The 14,804-nt window shown below is 40.8% G+C and overlaps 1 protein-coding gene across 1 annotated transcript; it reads right to left on the reverse strand.

Annotated features, from left to right (window-relative positions):
- Positions 1-381: 381 nt before the first annotated feature.
- LOC134668552 (meiosis-specific with OB domain-containing protein) lies at positions 382-14,741 on the reverse strand. Its single transcript, XM_063525999.1, has 8 exons — positions 14,418-14,741; positions 14,231-14,289; positions 13,855-14,008; positions 13,336-13,507; positions 12,993-13,162; positions 12,121-12,274; positions 912-1,014; positions 382-549 (listed from the first exon to the last, which is right to left on the reverse strand). The coding sequence occupies exons 1-8, from the start codon at positions 14,662-14,664 to the stop codon at positions 391-393; spliced, it is 1,218 nt and encodes a 405-aa protein (XP_063382069.1). The 5' UTR covers positions 14,665-14,741; the 3' UTR covers positions 382-390.
- Positions 14,742-14,804: the final 63 nt, after the last annotated feature.

Consider the following 14,804-nt stretch of genomic DNA (forward strand, 5'->3'; position numbering starts at 1 on the left):
CGACTGGCTGGAGTCGGGCCGCGCCGGAGCGCATTTTCAATGTGCCTATGCCTATAAATTGTGTATGGCAAAAGTGCTGGAGTTCGTCCGGAGCCGACCGCGTCCTCGAGGAGCCGACCGGCTTGCGGCTGTGCAAATACAAATGTGAAATCCGCTCCGACTCCGCCCGTTCGGTGGGAATCTTACTACTGTTCCTTGCGTTCTGTATGTACGTAGGTATGAAAAAAATAGATACCTAAGGTATAGGATATCAACAACCCATAGTAAGTGGCGAATTCAAAGTCTGCGAAGCTATATCAAAATGCTGGTTCCATAATATAATAAACTAATTTATTGTCGTCATAAAATTATTATAAATTTCAACAATCATCGAGATAATTAGGTAATTAATTAGTAGAGAGGGATTGGATCGGCTTGAGAGGCGCGCCTCAGAGTTAAAACGAGCAGTCTTGGAGGGGACCCGGCCAGCTTGACGTTGCATTGCTCCAAGAGAATTTTCCAACGAATTGTCGCCCGTTCGTCAGCTGACATTGCCTTCAAGTGAGCTGCCTGGAACATAATTATAATTATGTAAGTATTACTATTGCCACGCTACGCGCCAATACCCAAATCGTCGATGTAGCTCCGAAGGCGGCCTAGCTAAATTAGGATTGGGCTGGTTACGTATGCCGAATGAGTTGTGGGGCAAAATCACTTCAGAGTGGGAGCCCGAAAACTCAAATCGGGGACCTGACCTGCGGGATGAACTAGACTCCGGAGTGGCCAGACAGCACTGGACAGAGATTTGTGGAGAAATTGGGGGGAGGTCTTTGCCCAGCAGTGGGACACGACTGGCTCCAAATAATTAGTATTGCAGTTGCACTTTTCCATCTACTTACCCAGAAAGTTTTTTAAATTAAGTAATAACGTACCGAATAGCCAAGGACTTCTTCCAATATATTGACGGGAAGGCGAACATTTAACTCTCCCGTATGATCCGCGAAGCGCACTCTCAATTCTTCGGCGTTTGGGTCCCTGAAACCATAAATATATAAGAGTAGGTAAACTAATTTTGTGGAGTATTTAGTACCTACTTACATCGTTTAATTTCAATATTGTTGACATTATTAATTGAAGAGATTATGTAATAGTACCTATGAGTAACATATTCAATACCAATACCCATAACGACACGTGTGCGTCACGTCACGTGACTTAAAAAAAACCAGTTGGTATTTCAGATAAATCTTTATCATGTGATCCGATTTTAACATTTTTCTTTATTTAAATAATAGGGTTCCGTTTTTACCCTTTGCATGGGTACGGGACCTTAAAAAACAGTGTTTTGAGCGTCATCCCAAAGAATTTCGAAAATATCTAATACAGCTCCAGCCGCATCCGACGTGTGAGCGGAACTTTATACTTCATAATTGGTATCGGACTGAATATGTATGACGAGAACCGCGGGAATTTCGGGACGGGACTGACTTAGTATGGAAAAGTAGTACATGGTACAACCCGATCTTTATACAGGGTGCTTCCTGTAACACGAGCAATAAATTAAACTAAAGGCTATGTACTCCTCAAACTGACCAACATTTGTTCAGCAACTTTTAAAAATTATGAATCCTTTAAATAGACTTCCTCTTTTTCATACAAAATAAATCATCATCATATCAGCCCTTTATCGCCCACTGCTGAGCATAGGCCTCTCTTCTAGTACGCCACTTGTCCCGGTCCTGAGCTAATCTCATCCAGCAGTGACCCGCAATTTTCCGGATGTCGTCCACCCAACGAGCCAACGGACGCCAGGCGCTTCTTTCATTTGAAAGCGGCCACCATTCTGTTAACATTTTAGTCCACCTGCCATCACTCTGCCTAGCAACATGTCCTGCCCAATTCCATTTTAGTTTGGTAATGACGAAACCCACGTCATGCACCTTGGTGCGGCGACGGATCTCGACATTCCTTACTCGATCTTGAAGCTTGATACCGAGCATGGCGCGCTCCATGGCTCTTTGTGCTACGCGGATTTTATGCACAGCCCCCTTAGTGAGCGTCCATGTCTCGGCACCATAGGTCATGGTGGGCAGGACACATTGGTTAAAGAGGCGAGTCTTCAGGCATTGTGGAATGTTAGCAGGTTTCAGGATGTCCGCTAATTTATTGAATGCCGCCCAACCGAGCTGGATTCTCCTGGAGATCTCCTTCTGCTGGTGTGTTTTGTCAAATGATAGAATATGTCCAAGATACAAGTATTGCTCGACCACCTCCAGTCTTACATAATGGTTGGAATCGATTTACTAGAGATGTTCGTCATAACCTTAGTCTTGGACATATTCATCTTAAGACCTATTTTCAAAGAAGCATGGTATAGGCTTTCAATCATGCTTTGGAGATCTTCCAGGGTCTCGGCAAACAAAACAATGTCGTCGGCAAATCTCAGGTGCGACAAGAAGACACCATGGATATTGATACCAGTTTTGTCCCATGCAAGCGTTTTTATGACGTCTTCCAGTACCGCCGTAAAAAGCTTGGGTGAAATGGTATCCCCTTGACGCCAGTGTTGGCCGAACGTTAATGCAATTGACCATTAAAAATTAACCATTGAAAAGGTTAATTGCCATTAGCCATTAACCATTGAAGGAAAATTAAGTATCAATTGCATTGAACATCAATTTGCATTAATGTTAATTTATTACGAACCACTAACAATTAAAAAGAATTAATGGTTATTGCTTTACAAACCATTAAAAACTAAAACAATTTTTAATGAAAATTAAACATGTGATTGATAATTAACAATTAACAAGAATAAATATCGTAATTATATAAAGACGTCCAAGATTTATTTTATTTATTTTATTTATTTTATTTATTTTATTTATTTTATTTATTTTATTTATTTTATTTATTTTATTTATTTTATTTATTTTATTTATTTTATTTATTTTATTTATTTTATTTATTTTATTTATTTTATTTATTTTATTTATTTTATTTATTTTATTTATTTTATTTATTTTATTTATTTTATTTATTTTATTTATTTTATTTATTTTATTTATTTTATTTATTTTATTTATTTTATTTATTTTATTTATTTTATTTATTTTATTTATTTTATTTATTTTATTTATTTTATTTATTTTATTTATTTTATTTATTTTATTTATTTTATTTATTTTATTTATTTTATGAGCACCCATTATAACTAACAATAATGGGTGTATTCCCATTTGTCCCCACGGGGAACATATAGGAAATATATGTGCAGTTTGCATATAAATTATTCCCATTTTTCCCCACTTTATTGGTGTGGGGACAAATGGGAACACATCATTATCCGATATTTTCCCATTTGTTCCCGCCTGGAGCAGATGGAATAAGCGCTTCATATAAATGAATAAATCCCATTTGTCCCCGTTTCCCATTTGTCTCCAACTCACATATGACAGGGACAAATAAAAATACACCAATAATGAGTGTATTCCCATTTAATAGTTTCAAGCAAAATTAACATTAATTATTAGTTTATGAAAAAAATATTTAATTCCATTAAACGTTAATGCAATTGAGAGTAATTCTAATTAATTTGTTGAAACTTTAATGCCATTAAATAGGCAATTAGATTGACAGTCAATGTAATTAAACGTCTCATGATTCAATTCTAACTAACTTTAATTAAATTGATGCGTAATGCAATTGATTAATTGCGGAATTAATGGTTAATGCAATTGATTAATTGTTAATTAGAATTAACCATTACGGCCAACACTGCCCCTTTGGATGGATATTGGGTTACTGAGTTTGTGAAGCCGAACTTGCATTGTTGCCGAGCTATATAGCTCCCGGAGCACATCCACATAGCGAGTGTCAACCGAGCAGCGATGGAGAGAGTCAAACACGGCCCAATGTTCGACACTGTCGAAGGCCTTTTCGTAATCTACGAAGGCCATGCACAGGGGCCGGTTGTATTCAGAACTTTTCTCCATCAGCTGCTTGACTGCATGGATATGGTCGGTAGTACAAAATCCACTCCGGAAACCAGCCTGCTCGGGAGGTTGGCATTCGTCGAGAATACGAGTTAGACGATTGCACAGCACTTTTGCAAATAGCTTGTACGTGTGGGAAAGGAGGCTTATGGGGCGATAATTACTTAATTTTGAAATGTCTCCTTTTTTATGTAAGATGGTGACTATGGCGGTTTTCCAGGATTCTGGGGTGCGAGCACCTCGTAAAACCTGATTAAACAGTTTTACTAGGATACTGATAACAGGGTCACCACCTGCGCGAAGAAGATCGGATGTAATGCCATCTTCTCCAGGAGATTTATCCGTTTTCATCTGATACAATGCTTTTTTGATTTTACTGGCTATTATTGGTGGTATGTTTTCGTTATCATTGCGGGAGGATGGGGGAGCTCTAGAGTCAAATGTAGATATATGTGGTGCGTCTGATTGTGATGCATAAAGTGTGCCATAAAACTCCTCAACAATTTTAACAATTTGGTCACGGTCCGTTACCAAATTGTTATCGTTGTCTTTCAATTTTACTATTTGATTCACTCCTGTTCTTAATTTTCTTCTAAACACCTTTGGCCCTCTGCAATCTTCTATCGTGTCGAGTATGATTTTAGTTTTATATTTTCTTAAATCTTTCCTAATACTTTTGCTAATTATTTTACTCATTCGTTCTATTTGTTTTTGATCTACTACCGTATCATGCCTCATTCGCCTGCTCTCTTCCAACAAGGCTAGCGTCTCGGGTGATAGCTTTCTCTCCTTTTTCTTTTGTTTGCCAAGGTGTTTGCTTGCTGTTTCGAGTAATGACTTACTTAATAAACTATTAACATGGTCAACGTCAAGGTTCTGTTCTTCCACAAAATAAATATTGCCTTCAATGTACGCTGACATCAGTGTGTTTGACGTTTGTTTAAACGCGAAATGAATCGAAAATAATTTGAAGTGGACTGTATGATTTTTACATTAAGACGAAAACTTTCTTTTGCTATTAAATATTTAAGTATATCGAATTCACGAGAAATAACAACTTAGAACAGTGCACAATCACATACCTTTACGTTGATGATGGTGAAGGTTCGCGCAGGTTCAGGTTCGCTCCCTGAGGATTCCAAGGTGTTGGACGTGCGAGCTCGGCTTACCGTTACCTTAACCTGGAATACCTCTCTGCAAGGCCTGCCACTCATCCACGCGCACAATGTAATTGGCACTTCTCTAAATTAGTCCGAAAGCACAGAATCTGACCGAAAGTTGGCTTTACAATAATTCTTTCACAATTTTAATTCGGAGCAACGTACTTCTAGTTGGCCGATAAGAAGGTTAATGGCTGCCGGAAACGGCTAGTGTTGTATGTAACTAACCCTACCGGAAGTTAAAGGCTAATAGAGATGTCACCTTAAATCGATATTCAAACGAAAGTTGAACATTCCGCTCACCTAAATATGCAATATTTACGCTGTAAATAACATTAGAATCCGACAAAATACTTAAAACTAATATACTATGCTAAGTGGTGATACTAGTTTAGGTGATTAGTTCGAAATTGGTAAAGGGCACAGCTTCACGACTGGGCGTTTATACTGTCCAGTGGCTGTGCGGATGGTGGCGACACGACAAATCCCGTCGTTACCGGGATGCAGTTGTACGATGCGGCCTAAGGCCCAATTGAGTGGACTACATTGCTCGTTAGCAATGACGACAAGATCCCCGACTTTTACGTCAGGTTGTTTATTAAACCATTTATGGCGTTGTTGTAAGGTGTGTAAGTATTCTAAGTGCCACTTACGCCAAAAATCCTGATGGATTTTTTGGAGTAATTTCCACCTTTGGAGCGGACCTATTTTAACATCAGTCAGATTGCTTTCTGGCAATATCGTGAGGGGCTCCAATGTGAGGAAGTGACCAGGGGTCAACACCGATAGGTCATTAGGGTCCGAACTGACTGGAGACAGAGGCCTCGAGTTCAGCATAGATTCAAGTTGAGTCAATACCGTGTAAAATTCCTCATATGTCAGACGTTGTAAGCCTATTACACGCGACAGATGAGTTTTCACCGATTTTACTCCAGCTTCGGCTAAGCCAGAAAAATGTGGACTACCAGGCGGGTTGAACACAAATTCTATTTGTTCCCTTTGGGAAGCTTCAGCCATTAAATCCTTAAGCAGGTTGCAGGCACCTACAAAATTTCTGCCTTGGTCCGATATAATTCTTGAGCAGCGACCGCGTCGCGAGATAAACCGGCGCAGAGCTGCCAAGTAGGCCTCTGATGTGAGCTCAGAGACGAGTTCAAAATGAACTGCCTTAGTGGCAGTACACACGAAAACACAAATATATGCCTTGTACGATTTGCTGCCTCTTGCCCTACCTAACGAAATAGTGAAAGGTCCAGCATAATCTACTGCGGTAGACGAAAAGGGTTTCAACTGGCTTATACGAAATGACGGTAGGTCTCCCATGAGAGGCGGTGGGGCCATTTGCGGGCGCACCCGAAAGCATCTGAGGCATGACGAGACAACAGAATGAATTGCGCGCTTGGGCGAAAGAATCCAGAAATCCTGAGCAATGAGGTTGTGCAGGGTTTGTAAACCTGGATGGGAAAACCTGCGGTGATATTCCTCGATCACCAACGCCGTGAGCCGATGTTCACGAGGCAACAACATGGGGTGTTTCCTTTCATAGTCGAGCGTGTGGTTATGGGTTAACCGTCCGCCCACCCTCAACAAACCCTCTTCGTCAATGAACGGGTTCAATTTCCGAAGAGGCTTGTGAAGTGAGTTAGTTGAACCCTTTTTGATGAGACGAATTTCAGTCGAAAAGACATGCTCCTGGACATGCCTTACGAGAAATCGTATCACCGAATTGGTTTCACACGTCGACAGGGTCTGTGTCAAGGTTCTCGCTGCGGGTTTCTTCAAATTATGGAGATAACGAAAACAATATGCTAATATATTAACGATACGACGAAATGATGAATATTTCAACAAAAGTTGATCGACAAAATCTGAATTTATGGCACTAAACAGTGTCAAAACCTTTTCCTCTTCGAATGCGGATCCGTCACTTTGGGTGAGGTGCCTTGGCCAATCCTTTTCAGGACGCGACAACCATGCAGGTCCCGCCCACCATGACTTACACTGCACTAAATCAGCGGGAAGTAATCCACGGGATCCGTGATCCGCTGGGTTATCACCAGTGGAGACATGGTGCCAACAATCAGGAGCAATTTGCTCTTGAATCGCTGCAGTCCTGTTAGCAACGAATGTTTTCCAACGAGATGGACATGATCGAATCCATGTCAAGACCACAGTTGAGTCTGACCAGGCATATGTTTTAGCGTCATAATGGAAGTCCTTTAACGCATGACGAACGGACGCTACGAGATCCGCCAACAACACTGCCGCCAACAGCTCCAATCGAGGAATGGACAGCCGACTGAGGGGGGAGACTTTACTTTTTGCACAACAGAAACGAACAATAATTTCTTCGTCATCAGTAACCATGCGACAAAAAACTATTGCGCAATATCCTCGCTCCGAGGCGTCACAAAAGCCATGAATTTGAATGTCATGGGACAAAACCATTCGACGAGGGATGGAGAGTGAACTCAAACACGACAACTGAGATTTTAATTTGAGCCACTCCTCAGCGATAGGTGCTGGAACATCCTCATCCCAGTGGAGCCCGGAAGACCACAAGAGCTGCATCAAATATTTCGCAAGGAAGACCACTGGCGAAAGGAATCCTAAAGGATCAAAGATCCGAGCGATCTCTGAAAGAATCGACCGTTTAGTGCAACGACAATCTACGTTAGAAGTTTTAAACGAAAATGTGTCAGATTTAGGTTGCCACAGCAACCCTAGAATCTTTAGGGATACGTCATGAACGTCCTCGAAATTTCGAAAATGTTCCGAGTATAAATCGGAATCCGACAAATCTGCAAGGAAACCCTGATCGTTGGACGTCCATTTCCTTAAATGCAAACGAGCAGAAGACAAGATTTTTACTAGCTCGTCACGAATGAGTATCGCATTTTCTACCGAATCTGCGCCTGACACGATGTCATCGACATAAGTATCCCTGTTGAGAACTGCAGCACCCAGAGGAGCGGTATCGTTAAACTCCTGCGCCAGCCTCGAAATACACCACAGTGCTTGGTAGGGCGCGCATGACACACCGTAAGTGACTGTAAGCAAGCGAAAGTCCTTAACAGGCTCCGAGGGAGATGGCCGCCACAATATGCGTTGGTAATCGCAATCTTGCTTATCGACCAGAAACTGGCGGTACATCTGTTTAATGTCCCCAGTGAACACGACAACGTGCCATCGAAACCGAATTAATAAATCGAAAATATTCTTTTGCAACTTTGGGCCTGGCAAAAGAGTGTCATTCAGGGACTTTCCGCGGCTATCCTTGGCACTTCCGTCGTACACCGTCCTCAACGGGGTAGAAACCGAATCGGGGCGTAAAATTCCGTGGTGGGGTATGTAATAAAAGGGGCCTTCACACGACGAAGGGGCCCTGACCTCTTCCATATGACCACTATCCAAATAGTCATTCATAAAGTTGACATACGCTGTCCGAAAATCAGAGTTAATATTAAACTTCTTTTCCAAATGTAGAAGTCGCTTAAGTGCGATTTCCCGAGAATTAGAAAACCGGGGGCGATCCTGAAGGCTATCGAAAGTTAATGGGACCACCATTCTTCCTTCAGGACTCCGACAATATTTCGCACCCATAAGGTTTTCACACGACAAGTCATCTTTTGCCAAAGTAACAGAGTTTGGGCGAACGACATTTTCTATTTCCCAAAACTTCTTGATACTGTTGTCCAAAGACACCGACGAAACCAGAAGACACTCCTTGGAATTTCTCAAAGAGCTGTCATCAAATCGACACGATAAATTATTTTTAGGTGATACAGTGTTAGGACTTACGACATTTTTTATGTCCCAAGACTGGTCCCTATTCTCCCTTATAGAGAGCGACGAAACGAGATAACAATCCTTGCCTATTTCAGAAGGATTATTGCGAGAACGACAACGAGAATGCTCCATATCAATACCACAGTCGCCCATCACTAGCCAACCAAAGACAGAGTTAACCCCAGCCGGTTGACCCTCCTCACCCTTCACTAATCCAGGTAGAAGGGATGAGACCATCAGACCCACATTGATCAAAATATCAATGGGTCCTGGTTGGTAATATTGAGGATCAGCTAGGTCCAGATCCTTTAGATGAGTCCATGCCAAGGTATCCAGGTGATCATATGGCATATCGGAACAAATATTTGATAGCACGAAGGCTTCGAACGAAAACTTATTATTTCCTTTTGAAGGGAATAATTCACACACAACAGACCCACGTGGGGCTGTTGATATGCTTTCAATTCCATTGACAGATCGGTTACACTTACCTATCGATAACCCAAGGCGGTCTGCACAGCGCTTGGTTATAAAGTTACATGCCGAAGCACAATCAAAAAGAATCCGAACAGGCACCAACTGTCCCGTGCAATCCCTCATGCGAGCAACGGCAGTAGAGAAAACTACTGGAGTGTCATTAGTATACACCGATAATGTTGTCAACGGCGAAGTGGACTTTGACCCTTGACCACCTCATCAACTTTTTCAAAGTGAAGTAACGTGTTGTGACGATTACTACATTTATCACAGCGAGCAGTTGACTTACAATGCTTCATACTATGGGATGGCTTTAGGCACACAATACAAAGTTTATTCTCTTTCACCTTGGAAAATCTGTCATTTGGCTTTAATTCTAAAAACCTGGGACATTTTTCTAGCTCATGGCCAGCAACCGCACACACCGGACAAATTAAAACAGGTGCTGAGGGCACAAGAAGTGAGGATTTATTTTTACTTTTATTACCACTTGGCAATGCCCTATAGTTCGTTTTTTTTAGCATTAGAAAGAACTTGCAAGAAGGTAAGCGATTTTGACATGTCTTTTAATTGAAAAACGCTTTTTAAAATTCAAAAACTATTACTGATGAAAGCAGAAGAATATAAATGATCGTATTAGATTCATAATTGTTACATATTTGCCGTAACTTATTTTTAAAATGTGTTTTTCAATTAAAAGACACATCAAGATTGTTTACCTAATTTCTAATGCTAAAAAAAACGAACTATAGCGTCCGCCACCTCTAAGGCACGGATCTGTTTATCGACAAATTCTTGCAAAATTTCAAATCGAGGGATCTCGTTTGAGTTAAACTCAAGTAAAAACGCCTCCCGTGTTGACTTATCTAATTTTCCCCATAATAAATGAAAGAGCATAAAGTTTTTGTCTGGTAAACCAAATCTGTCTAATACTTGCAACGTTTCTTTAAATATACGATTTACTTTTTCTAATTCAACTGCAGATTTTGATTTGACCTGATCACAATGTAACATTTTTTCATAGTAACCGAAAGCTATTTGTCGTTTCCTGTCATAAAAATCATTCAGCGCATTGTAAGCGTCAGTGTAACTTTCATCCGAAATTGGGTAGTTCTTAATTAAATCGAATGCCTTACCTTGACACGATGTCAAAAGGTAATGCAGCTTTTCAATATTCGAAATGTTTCGTTTATGAATTAATGAATCAAACAATTCTTTAAACGACAACCAATTATGTAATTGACCATCAAACGGTTTTATAACAATTTTAGGTAACTTGGCCGAATTGTTTTCACTTTTGAATAGTTTCTGATCACTTTCATTACATGATTTTATGGCAGGAACCAGTTTCCGTAACCTAGTTAAAACTGACTTTACCTTTTGTTCGAAATCGACAGTAACCGAAAACTCCGCATCCATGTCTTTCGTTTTAAGCATAATTGCCTTTTGAGCGCGATGAAAATCTTTAATTATAGGAGTTAAATCTCCTTCAACATAACCTTCCAAATTCACAGAATCATGGAGCAGTTCTAACCGCATGACCGCGTAACCCCGCTCGACCATGTTCATGTCAACATCTCTATCGTTTGTATCACTTTCCGAAACCATTTTTCACGCAATAACCACTGTTTTTATCGAAAAACAACGAACGAAAACTACGAAAAGCAAAAACAATATTATTGTCGCGAATGTTGACAGTTGACACAAGTGACAGTGACAGTTAACCGAATTGTTGCCACAGCACGAAACATAGACTACGATATGACCGAATGGAATGAGCGGAATGATCTGTTACAATGTTGCCAACTAAAATCTACTAATTTCTACTACTAAAACCACACTTCCTGTCAGCCATTAACCGAACTGAGAAAATAAAAGTTTACCCACAAGTTTATTACGAAAATATTACGACACGACAAATATGATATTTTAATGTAAAAATAGGTAACTTTTCAATTAATCCGGCCGAAGGAACAATGTTTAAACGCGAAATGAATCGAAAATAATTTGAAGTGGACTGTATGATTTTTACATTAAGACGAAAACTTTCTTTTGCTATTAAATATTTAAGTATATCGAATTCACGAGAAATAACAACTTAGAACAGTGCACAATCACATACCTTTACGTTGATGATGGTGAAGGTTCGCGCAGGTTCAGGTTCGCTCCCTGAGGATTCCAAGGTGTTGGACGTGCGAGCTCGGCTTACCGTTACCTTAACCTGGAATACCTCTCTGCAAGGCCTGCCACTCATCCACGCGCACAATGTAATTGGCACTTCTCTAAATTAGTCCGAAAGCACAGAATCTGACCGAAAGTTGGCTTTACAATAATTCTTTCACAATTTTAATTCGGAGCAACGTACTTCTAGTTGGCCGATAAGAAGGTTAATGGCTGCCGGAAACGGCTAGTGTTGTATGTAACTAACCCTACCGGAAGTTAAAGGCTAATAGAGATGTCACCTTAAATCGATATTCAAACGAAAGTTGAACAACGTTACTTGTCACGCTTTTAACGTAACAAAATTTGCAATACATTGCGTTTTAGAATAAACTTTAAAGTATAATAAAAATCAAACCATGAGTTATTTTCAAAAGTTGCTGAACAAAATGTTGGTCAGTTTGAGGAGTACAGCCTACAGTTTAATTTATTGCTCCTACAGAAAACACACTGTATATTTTGCAACACTGTGTAGGTAGCACTAGCACGGTAGTAGTTACGTGACGAGGTCATCGAGGTCCAAGTGCGTGCAGAGCGCGTGCAGCGAGGCGCAGAACGGCGCTTGTGCGGCGATGCGGTCGCGCACCTGCGCCGTGGACGCCGCCGCCGCGCGCTCGCCGCTCCACGCCGCCCAGGCCGCCGCCTCGCCGCCACCTGTATTTATTTAATATTATATCTGGCAACATGGCCCATTTTCTTAGGGCTCCTCTACATGATGGGCCAACGCCGGCCACTCCAAAGGACGCAGCCATGCGGTAGAATGAGACAGCAATATCACTTGCTCCCTCTAACGCATAAATGCGTCCCTTGGAGTGGCCGGCGTTGGCCCATCGTGTAGAGGAGCCATTAAATTAGAAGGGAACAAATTACATGGCACGTCGCGCGAAACTCAATATGTACTTAAAATATTTGACTAAATTTAAATTTATTTATTTTTGGGAATAAAATTTCCCAGTAGTTACCACCAAGCCGACTTGGTGGTCACTAGAGGGTTTTTTTTCCATAAGTTACCAGTGGTAAAAGGTGGGAAAAAAATTCCCAGTAGTCACCACTGGTAAGAAGTTAGTAGTAACTAGTGGTAATAACCCGCCGTTTTTAACATTTTAACTCAATAGTCTACCTTTGCATTTTTCGTGGCGTTTTTAATAAGTGTCAAGCTATCTTTGTTATTAAATAAGGTCTTTTGTACGTTTGATTAAATATACCCACTGCGATCTGAATAAGTGGACCGTTTTGTGGCTAACCAGTTGAAGATTGAAGACCGTGGGGCACTCATGAATTTAGAGTTGCACTGTCGCGAATGTCGCGATGTATGTGCAGGTATATCTTAAAAATTGTTCCCCAAAAGTGTGGGCCTTATTTATGAACTTACGTGTATTAGCCTGGTTCCTGACATACAGCAGCAGCGCTTCTGCATCGGCGCTGTGTGGTTGATGGGTGATCACAGACCGCATAGAGACCTGCACGCCTACGCGGCCGCGCCACGACACGCGTGCGTCCGATATGAACAGCACGCTTTCAAGCGGACGCCAGTCTTCGGCCCTGAAATGATGATGAGAATCAATACCTGCCTAGGCATTGATTTTAAAACGATTTTTCGTCAGGTATAAGTACCTTAAGGCATTAAGTCGGTTTTCTTTGATTGTAACGTAGACACAGTAGGTAAGGACTTTGATGTCTCTGATAGGCTAGACTGTACATAATAAGTATTACACCTTTGTATAGTGTCGATATCGAACATAGCAAGTTCGATGGAGGCGGGCGTGGTGTTGTCGATAATTTCCACGCTCCGCAATGTCATGTCCACGCCCGCTTTGGTCTTGATGCTTTTCACGGGCTTCACAGCCTTTACTACGACCAGCAAGTCGACGTACACATTGTCCCCTTCTGTATAAAATATAGAAATCAATAATTTGATGTAGTACAGAAGTAACCATCAACGGAAATAATGGAATAAAATGCAATGGAAGTTAGAAGTCTTTTTTTTTTCTTGAAAATGACATGGAAATATAAAATATGTGTACCACAATGCAAAGATTCGCCAAACTGCGGCGCAGTTTGTTGGCGATTGCGGGGCAGTTTGTTGGCGAAAGGTTGTTATAGTCCGTAATATTTACAAATATCAGTTACAGTTGAAGTAACAGTTGTTGATGATTGATATCAACTCCATTTAAACGCTTTGACGACAATGTGTCGTGATTGGCGCTGGAGCATTGACGAGAAAGTTTACATACCCGGCAGTTTCAGCACTTCACCTAGCCCGTAGTAACCGGACGACGGTTTGGACGGTATGTGCAGGAGCGGGAGGAACGACGCAAACGAGTCCCCCGTGTGGATGCACACGTCGGACGTCCCCTCGTTCAGGACAAGGTCGAATGGGGAAGATACCTAGAATGTTACACATTACAAGTGATAGTGGTATTAGTAAATAGTACAAACAGCGCAACACTCCTAATTGTACATCGGTGGACCTTATTACAAAAGGCATAAGGTCCACCTATGTACAGTTAACAGTGTGGGCGATGGTACCTTTACTTTTACCAAAGAAAATTATTTATTTATTGTAGTTGTAGCATTATGAGTAAAAGAGTAGTAAGTACGTATACTTACTAGTGGCCTATACGCATCATTGCCGCTTTTGACGCAAATCTTCGGTTGTGAAATTTCGACTGAAAAAGTGTATGTTGTGTTGTAAGCAACAATTAGTAAGTAGGTACAAATAGCTCATTGCATTGAAGTCGGAAACTTCATAAAACGTTTAAAAAGTTTCCCGCTGAAGTTATGAAAATAAACTTACCCACGTCTCCAACAAGAAATCTTTCATAAAAAGTAATGGCGAAATATTCAGAGCCCCAGACGTCGACATTAATGGTATCCACTTCCGAATCTCGCATAGTAAAAGACGTAACTCCTCTAGAATCTCCATTTTTCTTCTTGGATCCTACAGTACGCGGCTGTTTTTTAGCAATAATGATTCCTACAATTAAGGCATTCTGTAAGTTTATATTTAGATTATTCAAACGAACTCTTTGAACTCCTGACATCGTGAGTATTTGGAATTGTAAGTATTTTTTTCCGAGTTAATAACTTATGAATACTTCTTCCATTGATTTCAATCGGCCTGCCGCCATTTATACTGTGTCGGTGGTGTCGGATACGGATGTTGATATTTTTTTTATCAATG

Source organism: Cydia fagiglandana, chromosome 11 (genome assembly GCF_963556715.1).
Source record: "Cydia fagiglandana chromosome 11, ilCydFagi1.1, whole genome shotgun sequence".
NCBI classification, from domain to species: Eukaryota; Metazoa; Arthropoda; class Insecta; order Lepidoptera; family Tortricidae; genus Cydia; species Cydia fagiglandana.

Excerpts from the sequence above, each read along its gene's own strand:
- LOC134668552 (XM_063525999.1), bottom strand. The coding sequence starts at position 14,664 with ATGTCAGGAGTTCAAAGAGTTCGTTTGAATAATCTAAATATAAACTTA. Across the intron at positions 13,508-13,854 it reads TGAAGTGCTGAAACTGCCGG|AAGGGGACAATGTGTACGTC; the intron begins GTATGTAAACTT and ends TATTTTATACAG. Across the intron at positions 12,275-12,992 it reads CAGGAACCAGGCTAATACAC|GTGGCGGCGAGGCGGCGGCC; the intron begins GTAAGTTCATAA and ends AAATAAATACAG.